Consider the following 14,586-nt stretch of genomic DNA (forward strand, 5'->3'; position numbering starts at 1 on the left):
TGCTGAGAGCAAGTGTTTTATGTACAATGGACTGACAATTGTTGTCCGTCTGAAGCATTAATGCACTGGTAATAACCAGCTGTTGAAACACAATGGCTGGACCTTGTCAGCAATTGCAATAGAAGGGATGACAGTCTGAAACTCTTTAAGGCTGAAATTGGACAGGGCTGAAATGTCAGAGTTGGCTAGAAGCAGGCTGTGTAGATTCCTCCTGGAGCCCTCCCCAGCATTTTGAGTTATTCGATTTGCTTGTTTTATGGCACTCTGTTGGAGTTCCCTGTAATTTTAGACTGAAGGCAACTTTCTCAACTATTGATGAAAGTTTTATAGCCATTCTGCTGGAATTTTGGAATGGATCTCTGCTAAGCAGTGTGTTGGTGTTGCAAATTAGTGGCTGCCAGAGCCACCAGAGGGGCCACACTAGCCGTCAAACTGACCTGTGTCCCACTACATGGCCTGATTGGTTTTCTCCCTCTGTTTGGCAGGGCTGCAGGCAGTGCTGTCATTTCTGACAGATGCTATTGGGGAGTGGCTAACAACATCTACTCTCAGGCTTCCTGCAGCCATCTGGGTTCAGGGGATGGTTATCACAAAAATGAGGGGAGGGGCAGCTTCCCAGGAGACATTTGGCCCACTTAAGGGGGAGGATATGTTTCCCTGGCACTAATTAATTTAACTCTTCTCCCACAGCAGTTTCAGCCACCTGCTGTATTGTAGACACAATCACTGTATGGTGTCATGGGACAGCTGTTCTTTTTGGGGAATCTGCCTGATTGCTTTATAAAGGTCACACATGAGGGTGATTGACTGCACCAGGTGGCTTATTAGTAAACAAGCACCTAGACCTGATAAGTGACCCAAGATCAGTTGGAGGGAACTCCAAAGGGAGACAGGAAGCTCTTATGGAAGGGAGATCTCTAGAGAAGCTTGAGCCAGAGGGTTGAGCAGGGACCCTAAGGTGGCACGTGAGCTGATTTTCAGTGGCACTTTCACTGCCCGGGTCCTGGCCACCAGTCCAGGGGGCTCTGCATTTTTATTTAATTTTAAATGAAGCTTCCTAAACATTTTTAAAAACCTTATTTACTTTACATACAACAATAGTTTAGTTATATATTACAGACGTCTTCTAAAAACGTTAAAATATATTACTGGCACATAGATCCTTAAATTAGAGTGAATAAATGAAGACTTGGCACACCACTTTTGAAAGGTTGCCGACCCCTGCCCTAGAAGGTGAACTCTTTAGGGAACCTACTGAGATGGAGAGTATGTAAGAGTTGCTGCTGGGTAGGGGAGAACTGCAACCAGCAGGCATCCAAGAGGGCCTAGTCTCACCCAGGGGTCCCCCTCATGCTGGCCTGAAGCCCAGCCTGGGAAGGACCACCCATTGTCCCAGAGAAGAGTTGTAATGGACCAATCTCTCCAGAGTAGGATGTCACTTTGGTAGGGGCAAGAGGCCTAACACCAGGGAAGAAATTGGAGCCAAGAGAGCCCTGGAGAAAGAGCCTGGGTAGAAGCAAACACTGGATTCAGGTGGGGGACCTGGACTAAGAATGGGATGTTGGTGTGAACATTGTGTTTATGTTCTGTTGGCTTTTCCATTAATAAATGAGACTTCCACAAGGAGGTGCTCTTAGCACTTAACTGGCTGTGTGGACTTGTTGATACCCTGGATGAGAGGAAAACCAGTTAAGGGCTCATCTGCAACACTATGCTTCCCTGCAAGGGGGCACGCTGGGTGAGACTGGAATGGTGAATATGGCTGCTAGAGTAATCCGGGTGAGAGGAGCAGAGGGATGGATCCAGCAGTATCGTATCGGTAATTTTTTGCCTACTATCTTCCTATCCAAGAACAAGCATCTTTTTTTGAGCGAGATAAGAGGGTTGAAACCCCCTTCCCTCACAAGAGGCCTGAGGTAGGGGTTCAGTCCTGAGTGTTTGTGCAGAACAGAGTTTTCTCTCCGACCTGAAACAATCTGCTTCTGAAAGTCTGCTTTATGATTCCAGGGTTCCCCCCAACCCTGAGAATATTTTCCGCATTTCGATCAGTTCTACTCAGCAAATCCCAGATCCTATTTGTGCTCTGGTGGTATATTCCACACTAGCACAGTGTGTGTCAAGTCCTTTATTAGTAGCTGGTCAATCAGAGGATAACAGCCTAGCAGTTATTGCTTTACCTTACGAGGTCTGAACTGTGCTGAAGGTTCTAGGTTTGCACGATTGTGATCTATGCTGCTGGTGATTGTTACAGTGGAATGAGCATTTTTCTTTTTAGCCAGAGGTATTTAGGTGGGCATTCTGCACACCGAGGAAACAATCTAGGGTGCCATCTCCACGATAACCATAGGGACCCATCCAAGGCAGATCTATGCAAGTTCACCAAAAGTAGTGTTTTCCAGATAAGTTTGCTAGATACAGACTCATGTTCCACCCAGATGGACTGAGGATGAGTGGGTCCTTTTGAATAAAGATGCGATGATGTCATTTTTTCTCTCTGCCATGTACCATCACCTTATTGGTCTAGTATGACCTGGCAAGAGCTTGTGTCACCTCGACAGACAGTAGGCAGTTGCTCCAACAGTGGAGGAAATGGATGTTCATACATCTGTGATAGGAACCTAGAATATATTGAAGTTAGTCTTTCTACCACATACTCTGAAAACACGCAGTTATTTTGCACTGTACTCTGAAGGAGCTGCCTTTTTGTGCCAGTCAGACTTTAGGGTTATCATTTTCTTTTATGATCACACAAGAAAATAAAATTGTATTGAGATAAATATTTGCCTAGTTGCAGGTACACAGACACATTTGAGTGTCATAAAGGCTAAGTGTCATGCAGTTTGATATACCCCTCCTGGCATATAGAAGAACTATAGGACAATAAGACATACACACCTTTAATGAACAAAATGTCACAGTGGTGGCTTTTTTCATTAAACTTTTCAGATTAGGTTAATATAAAGTAAACTCTAATAGAAAAAAAGGGCTGGTTAAGTTATTTAATTGACTGTTCCTTTTATTTTAGGGATAGAGGATACAAATGTACAAATGAGCAGCATTTCATTCTCTCAGATTCAGGTATTTGGATTTGGAACATGGTAAAACTCAACCCAAGGAAGTCACATTTTTGTGCCCTCAGATTTCTAAAATGAGAGTGTTGGGATGCAGTAGAGTTACGATCTTAAATCTGCCTCACTTTTTCATTTTCCTGAGAATGATGGGTACTTTCAGAGTTCTATATAAGAGGTTAAACAAGTAATCCACACAGAGATCCTTTGAACACTGACCAAGCATTATGTTTACAAAGCTCAGTAGTGGATACTATTGGTAGTCAGGATTATAGCTTTAATCCAAACTACATTAGTGTCCAGTGCTAGATGGCAGCACCGTAGAAGGCAGAATTGAAGTCATTTGTTGTTTCTGCAAAGGCTGTTTAGAAGAATCCATACCCTTTAGACCATCTTCAGTCAGCTGTTTTTCAGAACTCTAGAGCTTTCCTTCTGTCATTTTACTGAATTCATCCTGAGATCAGTAGCTTTTTTTGAATGAAACTTGCGATCATCTGGCAATTAGAGGTTAGAGTCTGTGCATCAGTAAAGATGGTGATTACATGAAGCTGATTCTCCTAAGTAGCTGATGGATGAACACAATCCTGCTTATAATCTCCCCCCATCCATTTCAGGTGTTTATACATTTTTGTCACAAAGGTTTTCTTTCTTTCGTATTATCTATTCCATTTCCTTTGGTCACTGCATCCATAGCAGCTGTTTCCAGGTTACAGTATAATGCTGAGCATCTTATTCCCATGATCTTGAACTGAAATGAGTTGTGTCAAGTGCCTGGTTAAAGCTTAAGCGTGATTATGACGAGAAAAGGATAATGATCAAGCAATAAACTTCAATAAGGCAGGCATTATCCCCTCTTAACAAGCCCCTTGTGTGAGGTACATAAGAGTTCCACATGCTAACAGAGGGATTGTAAAACGCATTGAGTTGATTGTAGGATAATAATGCCCATCTCCAAAGGACTTGTAATTATTTTAAAATGTCCAACTTTTTATGTGCCTAAAACCCATTCTGCACTTAGCAACATAATTTGGTTTTTTGCTCTCTGCCACTAGAACTTGAATAGGCAACTGATGATACATCTGTAAAACATAATAATGTTCAGATGCTCTAATTATAAAAATGGGGGCAGCAGTAATTTCCATGCTAACAAATAATAGTAACTTCAGCCAGGCTCTCCTAACCGTTCACTCTGCTATTCCTCAAGCAATGTGTTCCCTTAATATACATATCTGAGCATTCTATCTGTCAAATCACATCCTGTATCTGATCATCTTCTTAAAAATATGTAGATCATCGTTCCTTTAAAATACAAGCCACCATTACTCATTGTTGACAAATTTTCTATCCAGAACACTCTCTCAAGTCTCTTGTTCCAGAATAAGGTTATCAAAAAGGTGATAAAAGGCTGACTAGAGCAGTAAGTTGGAATAGACAAAAGAAGACCCTTTTCATTTCAGCGTCACACTGACATGTCCGAGAGGCAGGGCTGGTTATGGTGATGGGCAATCTCCGTAGGAGATGTCAGTATTTCTAGACTTGCTTATTGGCCACTAGTTTTGCTCAGGAGAAATGAGTGCTGAGGCCTATCTTGTTTTTCTGTGTGCTGCATTTCCTCCAGGAAACGTAGATGCTGTCAAGAATCAAGACCTGCAACAGAATCATTCTCTGGGCAACCTAATGAGCACAGCTGGTCTGTAGTAGGCTGCCTGATTGACTGGAAGGGTCTGCAGGCCAGCAGCAGTTCAGCAGCTGCTCAAAGCATTCACCCATGACCATGATAGCTCCTGTAACCTGCTTGTTCCCAGCCCTGCTCCTGCCTTACCTCACTCCAGGTAGCCTGGTTCTCACCCTGGGCTCTGATTCCTGACTTCTGACTTTGGCTCTGACCATTGGCCCTAGCATCTGGCCTCTGACTGCGGTTCTCACCCTGAGCTCTGATACCTGACTTCTGTTCTGATGCTTGGCTCTGATACCTGGCTTCTGACTCCAGCCAGCAGCTCTGGATCCTTCATAAAAGTGAGTGGGCCATGAGGCCTGCCCCTTCTGTGGCTCCGCTCCTGTGCCCCCCAAAGGCACCGCCCCCTGTCCAGGCCAGAAGCTGGAGCCTGGCCAGGATAACAGCCTCCCAGGCTGCTATGGGGAGCCCTGGACCCTCCACCTGCCCTCATGGGCATCCCCTGGGGAGTGGGGACATGGACCAGGAGCTTCTCTTGGGCTCCCCACCCAGGGCAGATGGAGGGTCCAGGGCTCCCCATAGTGGCTGTTACCTCGGACGGGCTCCAGCTTTTGTACCTTTCACAGAAACATGGACCTGGAAGAGCAGTAGTTCACCATGTTAACAATCTGATGGCTCTTATTCAGAAGCTAAACAAAGAAAATGCAGCAAAAGCCTCTAAAATGGTCAAAATTTGTCCCTGATGCAATTCCATTGATTTCTGTGGAGTTACAATAAGGATCAGTTTCCGCTATTATGTTTAGAATCCAAGGTAAGATGTAAATGAAGGAGATTTTTGACTTCCCTTACTCTTTACTGAAGGGCAGGGGCAGAAATATGGGGGGTGCTGTTTACCCAGGCTTATCTTTTCTCATTTATTTGTCTACAACTCGCAGAACATACACTGGGTGTAACACAGAGCATATTTATTTCAGGAGCAAGTAACCTCTCTTTGTCATTGCAGTTGAGAGAGGCTTTCATCCATCTTCTAAAGAAAGAGGAAGAAAAGGCAGTAATTTGATACTGAGGGAACTATTTCCAAGAGAATTAGTACTTTAGAATAAAGCCAGTAATATTCTTTGAGTTTGTTCACTTTTTGCCTTGTATGCGCTTGCTTAGTCAACTTGTGAATGCGGGCAACGTTTGTGCAAGTGTGTATGTAGCCAGATTCTCTGGTGGTGTGAACTGATGCAGCTTCCCTGAAGTCAGTGGAGCAGTCTACACCAGCCCATGTTTTTAAACACCTGCATAGATTGGGCCTGATTTTCCACTCACCCCGATTAACTCCACTGAGTACAGTGGAGTTGTTTCTGATTTACACTGGTGTAAGCAGGGGCAGCACCAGGCCCCAGCACGCCAAGCGCGTGCTTGGGGCGGCATGCCACGGGGGGTGCTCTGCCGGTCGCCCGGAGGGCGGCCGGCAGGGCTCCGGGGGACCTCCCGCAGGCGTGCCTGAGGAGGGTCCGCTGGTCCCGTGGCTTCGGTGGAGCCGCGGGACCAGCGGACCCTCCGCAGGCACGCCTGCGGGAGGTCCCCCGGAGCCACAGGACCGGCGACCGGCAGAGCGCCCCCCGCGGCATGCCGCCGTGCTTGGGGCGGCGAAATATCTAGAGCCGCCCCTGGGTGTAAGTGAGATAAGAACTAGGCTCAGGATTTGTCTAGTGGTATACTCCAGAGAAGGCAAAACCACCAGGGGCTGCATGCCATCCATGGGCACTCTAACCATATAACATATCTACACTATAAAGAAATGGCTGCACTTGCTGGTACAGTGAATCTCTGAGACTGAGTCTTAATTGGGCAATTTTGGATGTTGTTACTCAGTGGCTTGACACCAAAATAGGAGGGTCATCCCCAAGGCCGGCGGCAACACCTGTTTTCATTCCCTGAAGTAACTATTACTACTAAAGCCTGCCAAGTGAGAAACCACTTTGTCTTGGAACACATTGTGCCAGTCGACTCAGACAGTTACAATACATAACCGAATTTAATCTGATGGATTTTTCCAGAGCTGGGACATTGTCCTTTATTAACAAACAAAACATTTTGTGGTAGGTGATTAGCTCTGTGGCTATGAGGGATTATGAAGAATCATTGCAGAAAGTGATGCATTTCCTATTATAGTTGCTTGTTTTGCACTCAGTCCTTTAAGCTTCTGGGATAAACCTCGTACATTTATATATTTATTTTTCTGTCACCTTATTATTTCTGTAGGTGGGCCACACCCCACTTCTGAAACCTTAGCCTCTTCCATGCTGCTTATGTGAAGAGGAGAGAAATCCATTTAAATGACTTCTTTTGTGCTTTGACAGCAGATGGCAATTATGAAACATTTAACTTCCTAAGTGCAACTTCATTGACAGTGCTTGTCCTCGTGCTGTTCTAGCTTGCAAACTGCCAGCAGTGCCTTTATATTGACAGTGCTCTTATTGAGTACCAAAAAATAAAATAATCTCTCCAAAATCTTCTTGATATTGCAGTTTTTAGATTAACCTTTTAAGGCTTTCCTTATCAAAGCTCTGCTCTTGCATTTAGAAAACCTAGATTCTTCTGCCTTTGTTTTGCCTCTTACATAAACAACAGAAGGTTAGATCCTCCACAATAACATCCTCAGTTAATTTTTTAATGTTATACGTTTGTAGGTGTGTGTGTCTCTGCCAGGGGCGGCTCTAGAGCCCAGCGGGGCAAGCACCCGCCTGGGGCGGCCCTTTCCCAGGGGGGCGGCAGGCTGGGCCGGTGGACCTGCTGCAGTCATGCCTGCGGGAGGTCCACCGGAGCCTCGGGACGACTGGACCTCCCGCAGGCATGACTGCGGCAGGTCAACCGGAGCCGCCGGACCCGCGAACCGTCCGCAGCCGCGGGAGGTCCAGCTGAGCCGCGCGATCAGCGGACCCTCCGCAGTCATGCCCGCGGCAGGTCCGCTGCTCCCGCGGCTCGGGGGCGCCTCCCGGGCATGATTGCTTGGGGCGGCCAAATTTGTAGAGCCGCCCCTGGTCTCTGCCATGTTTTCCTTTATTTTTTTTAATTTTGCTTTTTTCTGCCTCTGACTATCTTGTACCTTGCACTCGGATCCGTGATTCAGACAACACTATAATGCTTAATTGCTGCTTGGAAAATTTAGGGGAAAACTTCCCTTTGTGTCTGTCCTTCCCTCTGCCTTGCCAGACACACATTTTAAAAATAAATCCTAGTCAGCATTTTATAGTATAGGCAAATCCCAGTTCCCCAAGTCCTTTCGATTTCCCTGTTCCGTGCTTTAAGTAGCTCTGCGTACCTTTTTGGTGGGAAAAAACACTTAATTGACACACTATGTAAGACTGGTTCAATGTACATTTACCTCCACTGTAAGGCCTATTAGTTAGGGCATGTCTACACAGCTCATGGTAGTGAGCCTCCTAGCCCAGGTCAACAGAGTCGGGCTTGCAAGGCTCACGCTAGTGCTCTAAAAATAGCGATGTAGATAGCACTTTGAAGTTGCGGCTCAGGCTGGAGCTTGGGCTCTGAAACCTTGGGACACAGATGGGCTTATGGTGCCACAGTTGTGCAAAGAGTCCTCCATGTAATGAAAATCAGGCCCAGAGTATTTTTTGTGGTTGTCAATAGTGTACAAGCCTTTTGTGATGGACAAAGCAAATCAGTGACAGGAAAGCATAAGGAGAACGAACGTGTGCACTTTTTTTTGAAAGCAGATGTTATTTTATTACCCCTGCTTTATTCTGAGCTTGCAGTCAAGAACCAAGTGCCACTTTATGGGTTTTTGAGGTGGTAATATCTGAACATCATAAATTGCTCCTAACGATGTTAATTGTCATCACTGTTCACTAGTATGAGGCGATGTCATTGTGGAAACAGATGACGCGTGGCCTAGTTGGGAAGCTAGGATTGGGACCCTAAATATTACTGCTAGTTCTGATAGACACACCCTGTGGGACCTTGCGCAGATGGTTTAACCTTTCTGTGCCTTATGTTCCCATCTGTGAAATGGGGATGATGATATCTGCCTCAAAGGTGTATCTTGTGGCTTAATTTATTAATATTTGTAAGTTCTCTAAGATTCTCAGATGGAAGGGCCCTGTTCTAAGTGCAAAGTATGACTGGTCCAAATCCTGATTGTTTGTTTGCTTTTGTACTCCTTTAGTGGCACTTACTATTTTATTTATTTGTGTTATAGCACCTAGGAGCCCCAGTCATGGACCAGGACCCCATTGTGCTAGGCACTTTACAAACACTGAACAAAAAAGCTGTCCCTGTCCCAAAGAGCTTACAATCAAAGTTTAAGACAAGAGAAAACAGGGATGCAAAGAGACAATATTGTATAAGGAAACAATGAGACAATATTGTTTAAATAGACAAGTCAGACACCGGGTGTGGGAAACACACAAGGCGAGTGAACAGTGGGTGGTGGCAAATGGCATGTTAGTTCCACAATTTTTGTTTATTTGGGGAGCATGGTTACTTAGGAGGCGATCAGCTAAATGGAAAGAGAAGGGAAATGGTGAGTGGGGCAGGGTAAGGGGGAGCAGAGAGTAAAGAAGGGCATTGTGGAGTGAAGTTGAAGTGAAGAGCCTGGTGAGGGAGATGGAGGGTTGGTGCAAACAGCCAATCAGCACAGGCAGAGAAAATCAGAGAATATTCTATAGTCTTGACTGGAATGTCCAGAGGCCCCTGCTTTGGCTCCTTCTGCTACTACTGGCTGGACTCTCAGGCTGGCTGCTCTTGGCAGTTTTTCCGCAAGGCTACATGCTGAGGGCAGTGTGGGAGGCCTCCCCTGCACAGTTCTGTGTCCAGAGGTATTTTAGGGTAAAGGGGTATCCCTGGTTGGGCCCCATTTTCACCATTCCCCATAGTGCAACAGTCTCTGCTTTGGCTGCTTTTGCTCCAACCAGTTGGTGTCTCTGGCTGGCACTTCATAGAGGGAGCACTCCCTGGAACCTCCCAGAGTGGCCAAAATGCATTGCAATCTTGGGGTGTGCACTAACAAAAGTCCCCTATGGGACTGCTCTAACTGACATAAATTAGAGAAGTTCTGAGGCTTCTCTAAATTGTATCTGGAGTCAAATCAGTCCCTGGCTGCCTCCAGGGTCATAAGGTGAGACCAGGACGTAGCAGCATGGAGCTTAGTTGCACCTTAGGATCTGGTTATGTAGGAAATGTAAATGAGAGAATGGTGTATATAGTGTTGGTGAAGAAAAGACAATAAGGAACAAGAAAAGGCAACTGCAAGGAACAGCTTTCTCTGTTTTGGGCTTGCCTAGATTTGGTTGTGGTGACCTTGAACCAATGTTCATAGAGGGGCCTTGTAATAAAAGGGCCTACTTCTTTAGGATTAGTTCTCCTCTAAGCCCATGATTCCAGTCCCATACTTTTTCTGAGGCAGTTTCTATTGGAAATATCTCAGATGTTACAGTGATGAAAACCACATAAGAACCTAGATAGAGTGAAGATAAGCTCATTTTAATGCACTGGGCATGGCTGTTTAGTTACATCTTCCTGTTTTCTATCTGTACTGATTTATTTCCTTTCCCTGGGCTGTTGGATTTAACATTTGTTAGTAATGACTCTCCCCTTGTTGCCTGTATCTCCCACTACTCCAGTCTCACCAGGTCACGCTGCAGTGTAACTTGGTCTCTCCTGTGTATTTGCTGCCCCACCAATTTTGGTGTCCTCTGTAAATTTGATCATGGCTGAGTTCACATCACAGGAACAGCTGACAAAGAAAGCCATGAAATGGTCACATGAGGTGCAGAGAGAGGCTTGTATTTTTGTTTTTGGGTTTAGAGTAATTGGTTAAAAAAGTCTGAAAAGCCTAAAATAATCCGAGACTAAGCTGGAATTAACTGGAAGCATCACTGCTCAAGAGTGCTGGTCTCCACAGTTGGAGAATCATTGCCTTGAACAACTGGATAATCTGCATTGTTAATTCCCTCTGTCTGTTTGAAAGAAAATCAATAACTGTGTGAAATGTGTCATGTGAAACAGTAGAATGTATCAGAATAATGGTTGAGTGTTTCTCTTCCGTCCTATTTTACTTGCAGGGCTCCTCTGTCCATTGATTTGAAGTTTAATTTCATTGCTGTCCATTAAGGAGATGAGAGGTTTGCAGTCTCTCAGATGGCTGGAATCCAGCATTTTAGATAGATATTTCTTCTTAGTTTCCCAATTAATTGGTTTGGTACGTGGAAGGAAATCTGAACTGAGACCCCCCTTAAATGAAATAAGTCAGTTCTTCTTTTTATTCTCTGTCTCTTCATTACAAACTGTTTTAGATTTTACATATTTCTACCGTTGAGTATTTTAGGCCAAAAAGTTAGATTTTTTTTTGGTAAAGATGGGGAAGAAAATATTACAAAACAAGCAAAACTGCATTACATGTATTTGTCACTTGAGGAGTGCAAAGAGTTTTCTGTTTGGATGTTGTCATTCCCTGGAAGCATTTGTATCCCAGATGATGCCCCATTGGGCTGCTACATGAGAACCAGAGAGTGAAATTGACTACAAACCAGAGTGAACCTGCCAGTGCTGTGCAACCTGTGAAAAATAGGCAAATGGCATGAATGGCTAAGAATAAATGAGCTGTTTAAAATGTTTTCAGTTTTAATAATCTCTGCAGTTTTTAACTAATCAGGCATCTTTCTCCTTTTTATCCCTCAGAAAAGTTTCTCTAATCCTATATATTTCAGTGGCTTAAATGCTTCCCTATTTTCTCTCTCCAGTTCTTCCTATTTCTAGCTTTCAAGAGTTGGGCAGGTGTATTACCTTTCCTCCATACCACTAGTTCGTGTTTCAGTCTTTAGTCTTCTTTCGGTATGGATCCTTGCCTTTCTTCTGTTCATCCTCTGTGATCTCATCTTCCTTCCAAATGCAGTATCATGGAAATATTCTTCTGGCAGTGGAGAGCAAGGCCCATCAAGACTGATTTTTCTTCCCTCTTTTGGAGAGGCTTGCTAGAGAGTGAAACAAAGCACTCCTTCCTCCCCACACCAGTGGTGTAAGCATGCAGTGTCCGGTGCCGCAATCCCAGCTTCCTTGGATGTACCACCAGCAAACAGCTACTGTCTCTTCCTCCTCTCTCATTCCCATTCTTGTCTCTTCCCAATCATTCTGTTTTCTCTCCTCTTTCCTCTTCTTCCCTACTGTTTAGCTTATGCCCAGTCCCCTCCCCAAGCTCCAGAGTATACCTACAGCATTGGAGGGCTATGCATTTATGCTTCCTTCAAGGCCACGAGAATTGTGCAGTCCTCATTAGTTCCACTCTGCTCTTGTTAGTTTCTGCCCACATCCTTCCCTGGCAATTTTATGACAGACCTAGGATTAAACAGGCAATAAGGCCAGTCTCCCCTCTTGTCCCTAGAGGCTGTCCCTGGTAGACCAGCTTGGGGAAGTTGCTCTCGTGCTGAGTGTGACTCCGTTGCCACACTGCTAGTCTGGTACCTTTTCACTTTAAAAATTAACTTTCTCTCTAGTTCTTCCTGCAAGTGTGAAGCAACTATTGATGGAAGTTTGAGCCAAATAAAAATGTTTTGTTAGCAAGAAAGTGCTATTGTGTGACTGTTCTGTTGTGACAAATGTCCCAGGGTTCTGCTTGACCTTGCCAGGTTTTGAGAGAGCTACTCTAGCTGGTGACTTTAATTTCTTTGTAAAGCTGAAACATTACAGGCTTTAAAATTCAAGTCAATAAATTGAATAAGCACAAATTTTGGAGGAGAGATTTAAAAATAAGCATTTTAAAATGAGATTGGTGGTAAGTAGATACTACTCTGCTAATTAGCTGGTGCATTCTTCCTGTAGTACCTATTCTTTGGCATTAGTAATGTGAATAGAGCCCATCATTTCTAGGTTGCCCATTCAAATCCAGCCAAGAGATGAAGCACATTGGTAGAGCAGTGAAGGGATGCTTGTACTGTTGATAAAAAAAGGGAACTTTGATCTTTAGGGCTATCTAATGGTGTTTTTAACACGTGCAATCTTCATATAAGTGATATTTAATATTTTATGCCCTGTCTCACTTTTTTATTAAAAATAATAAACTACAAGATCTAACACCCATACTATGTAACCTGTTTTACTTTTGTAACCTAATGTGGTGATTAGTTCATTTTCAAATGCATGAACTGTTTTTAAGCCGTAGAGCAGAAGGAGGGAAATGGTGGTGATAGCAGGGATAACACAGTCTAAAACATGGAACTGATTCTTCATTTTTCAAATACAGCTACTTTGAACTGGAGAGCAGCGGCCTGAGGGATGAGATTAGATATCATTACAGATTTAATGGAAAGGCAAGAACAGAGGTGTTCCCGTACCGGATGGCAGACGGACAGTGGCACAAGATTGCACTGTCACTTAGCGCATCCCACCTTCTGCTTCATGTTGATTGCAACAGGTAAGAAATTGTGTTCTGTACATTTTTTTTTTTTTTTTTAGAGAAATACAAGCCATCTCTTTCCTCCCTCCTCCTCCTCCCCCCGGGAACAAAACTGCAATTGGAGAAAAGAAAAAAGCTGTTCTATATTCTAAAGTGACCAAACGCAATAGAGTAAGAAAGAAAACAAAGCATAAAAATGAAACGGTACATTGTGATTATGAACACATGTAGGAAAGGTCGATTGCTGATTGGGGAGTCTTAAATATACCTCAGTGTACTGTAGGTACTGGCTGATGTTATTTTCAGCTGTGATTACATTTAAGTGTGATACACGGTTATGCAGTCTGTTCTATCTGTGGAGTGCTTCCCTCAGCATGCCTGGAAACTTGAAGAATATATGAAGATGTTGTTTGAGCTTCTAATTTCATTTCACTTAATCAAGTGTCCTCTTTTAAAAACAAAACAAAAAAGCCTAAATGCCTTTTCTAAAGGGAAACTTGTAAAAGGGCCTGCTCTCCTTAAAAATTCAGTATTGGTACCATTTATTTTCTGGCTGCCAGTTTGCTACCTCCCTTTAAAAAGCTGTAAGGGTTTCATGTTGCCATCATTAGTGTGCAACTCCACCCAACAAAAACACAAGCAGGAACAAAAAGCTACCCACCGAGAAACTGCTTGCATTTGGGACTTGATTTTATGATACACTGAGCACTCATCTCTCGTTGAGGTTAATGGCAGTCAAGGACACTCAACGCAACACAGGATTGGGCATTTGAAGACAGTTCTGTGTGTGGAAAAGATAATAGATTCAGTCCTGCTTGCACTGAAATGAACACCAAAACACCCCTTGACTTCAATAGAAGCTGGATCAACCCCTCCTGCCCCCATATGAGATTTTATTGTTGTGGCACTTAACATGATCTAGGGAGCATAGGAGATGGATCTAGGGGTGCTGGGGATGCTGGCTTTCCATTATACACAGGGTTTACAGTTTGGTTCAATGGCTGTTAACATCCTCACTATATAAATTGTTCCGGTGTCCCTGCAAGGGAGAAGTTATTGCCCTCTACATTCTGCATTTCATTTTAGAAAGGGAACTAGGATGTGATTATGGCCCTACTCCTTCAACAGTAGGATGCAGATCTGCTCCAGCACAGAGAGGAGAGCAGGCCATTATGTGAAGTAGTGCAGCCTACACCCCCTGCACTTGGGAAGGGATTCTTCTGGAGCATCCCCTGGTGTGGTGCAGCTCAGCTCTGCTCCCAGCATGCAGCCATAACTAACTACCTCTATTTGGTTCTATACTTTTGCAATAACTTCCAAGGCAATGGGAATATCTTTAAAGCCTGGCTGGAGGGTAGAATGTAGTAGAGGTTTAAATGGGGAGGAAAAAAAGAGAGACGATTTTAAGTTCCTGGCTCAACTGTAGCATCTCAATTCAGTTA

The 14,586-nt window shown here is 44.1% G+C and overlaps 1 protein-coding gene across 3 annotated transcripts in view; it reads left to right on the forward strand.

Moving 5' to 3' along the window:
* The window catches only part of NELL1 (neural EGFL like 1), a 422,689-nt gene that overhangs the window by 45,663 nt on the left and 362,440 nt on the right, over positions 1-14,586 (forward strand). For all 3 annotated transcript variants that reach the window (XM_039535560.1, XM_039535559.1, XM_039535561.1), the window contains exon 4: positions 12,992-13,162. In XM_039535560.1, the coding sequence (XP_039391494.1) occupies positions 12,992-13,162 (171 nt within the window). The remainder of the gene's footprint in view (positions 1-12,991; positions 13,163-14,586) is intronic.

The sequence above is a fragment of the Mauremys reevesii genome, linkage group 4, assembly GCF_016161935.1.
Source record: "Mauremys reevesii isolate NIE-2019 linkage group 4, ASM1616193v1, whole genome shotgun sequence".
NCBI lineage: Eukaryota > Metazoa > Chordata > Testudines > Geoemydidae > Mauremys > Mauremys reevesii.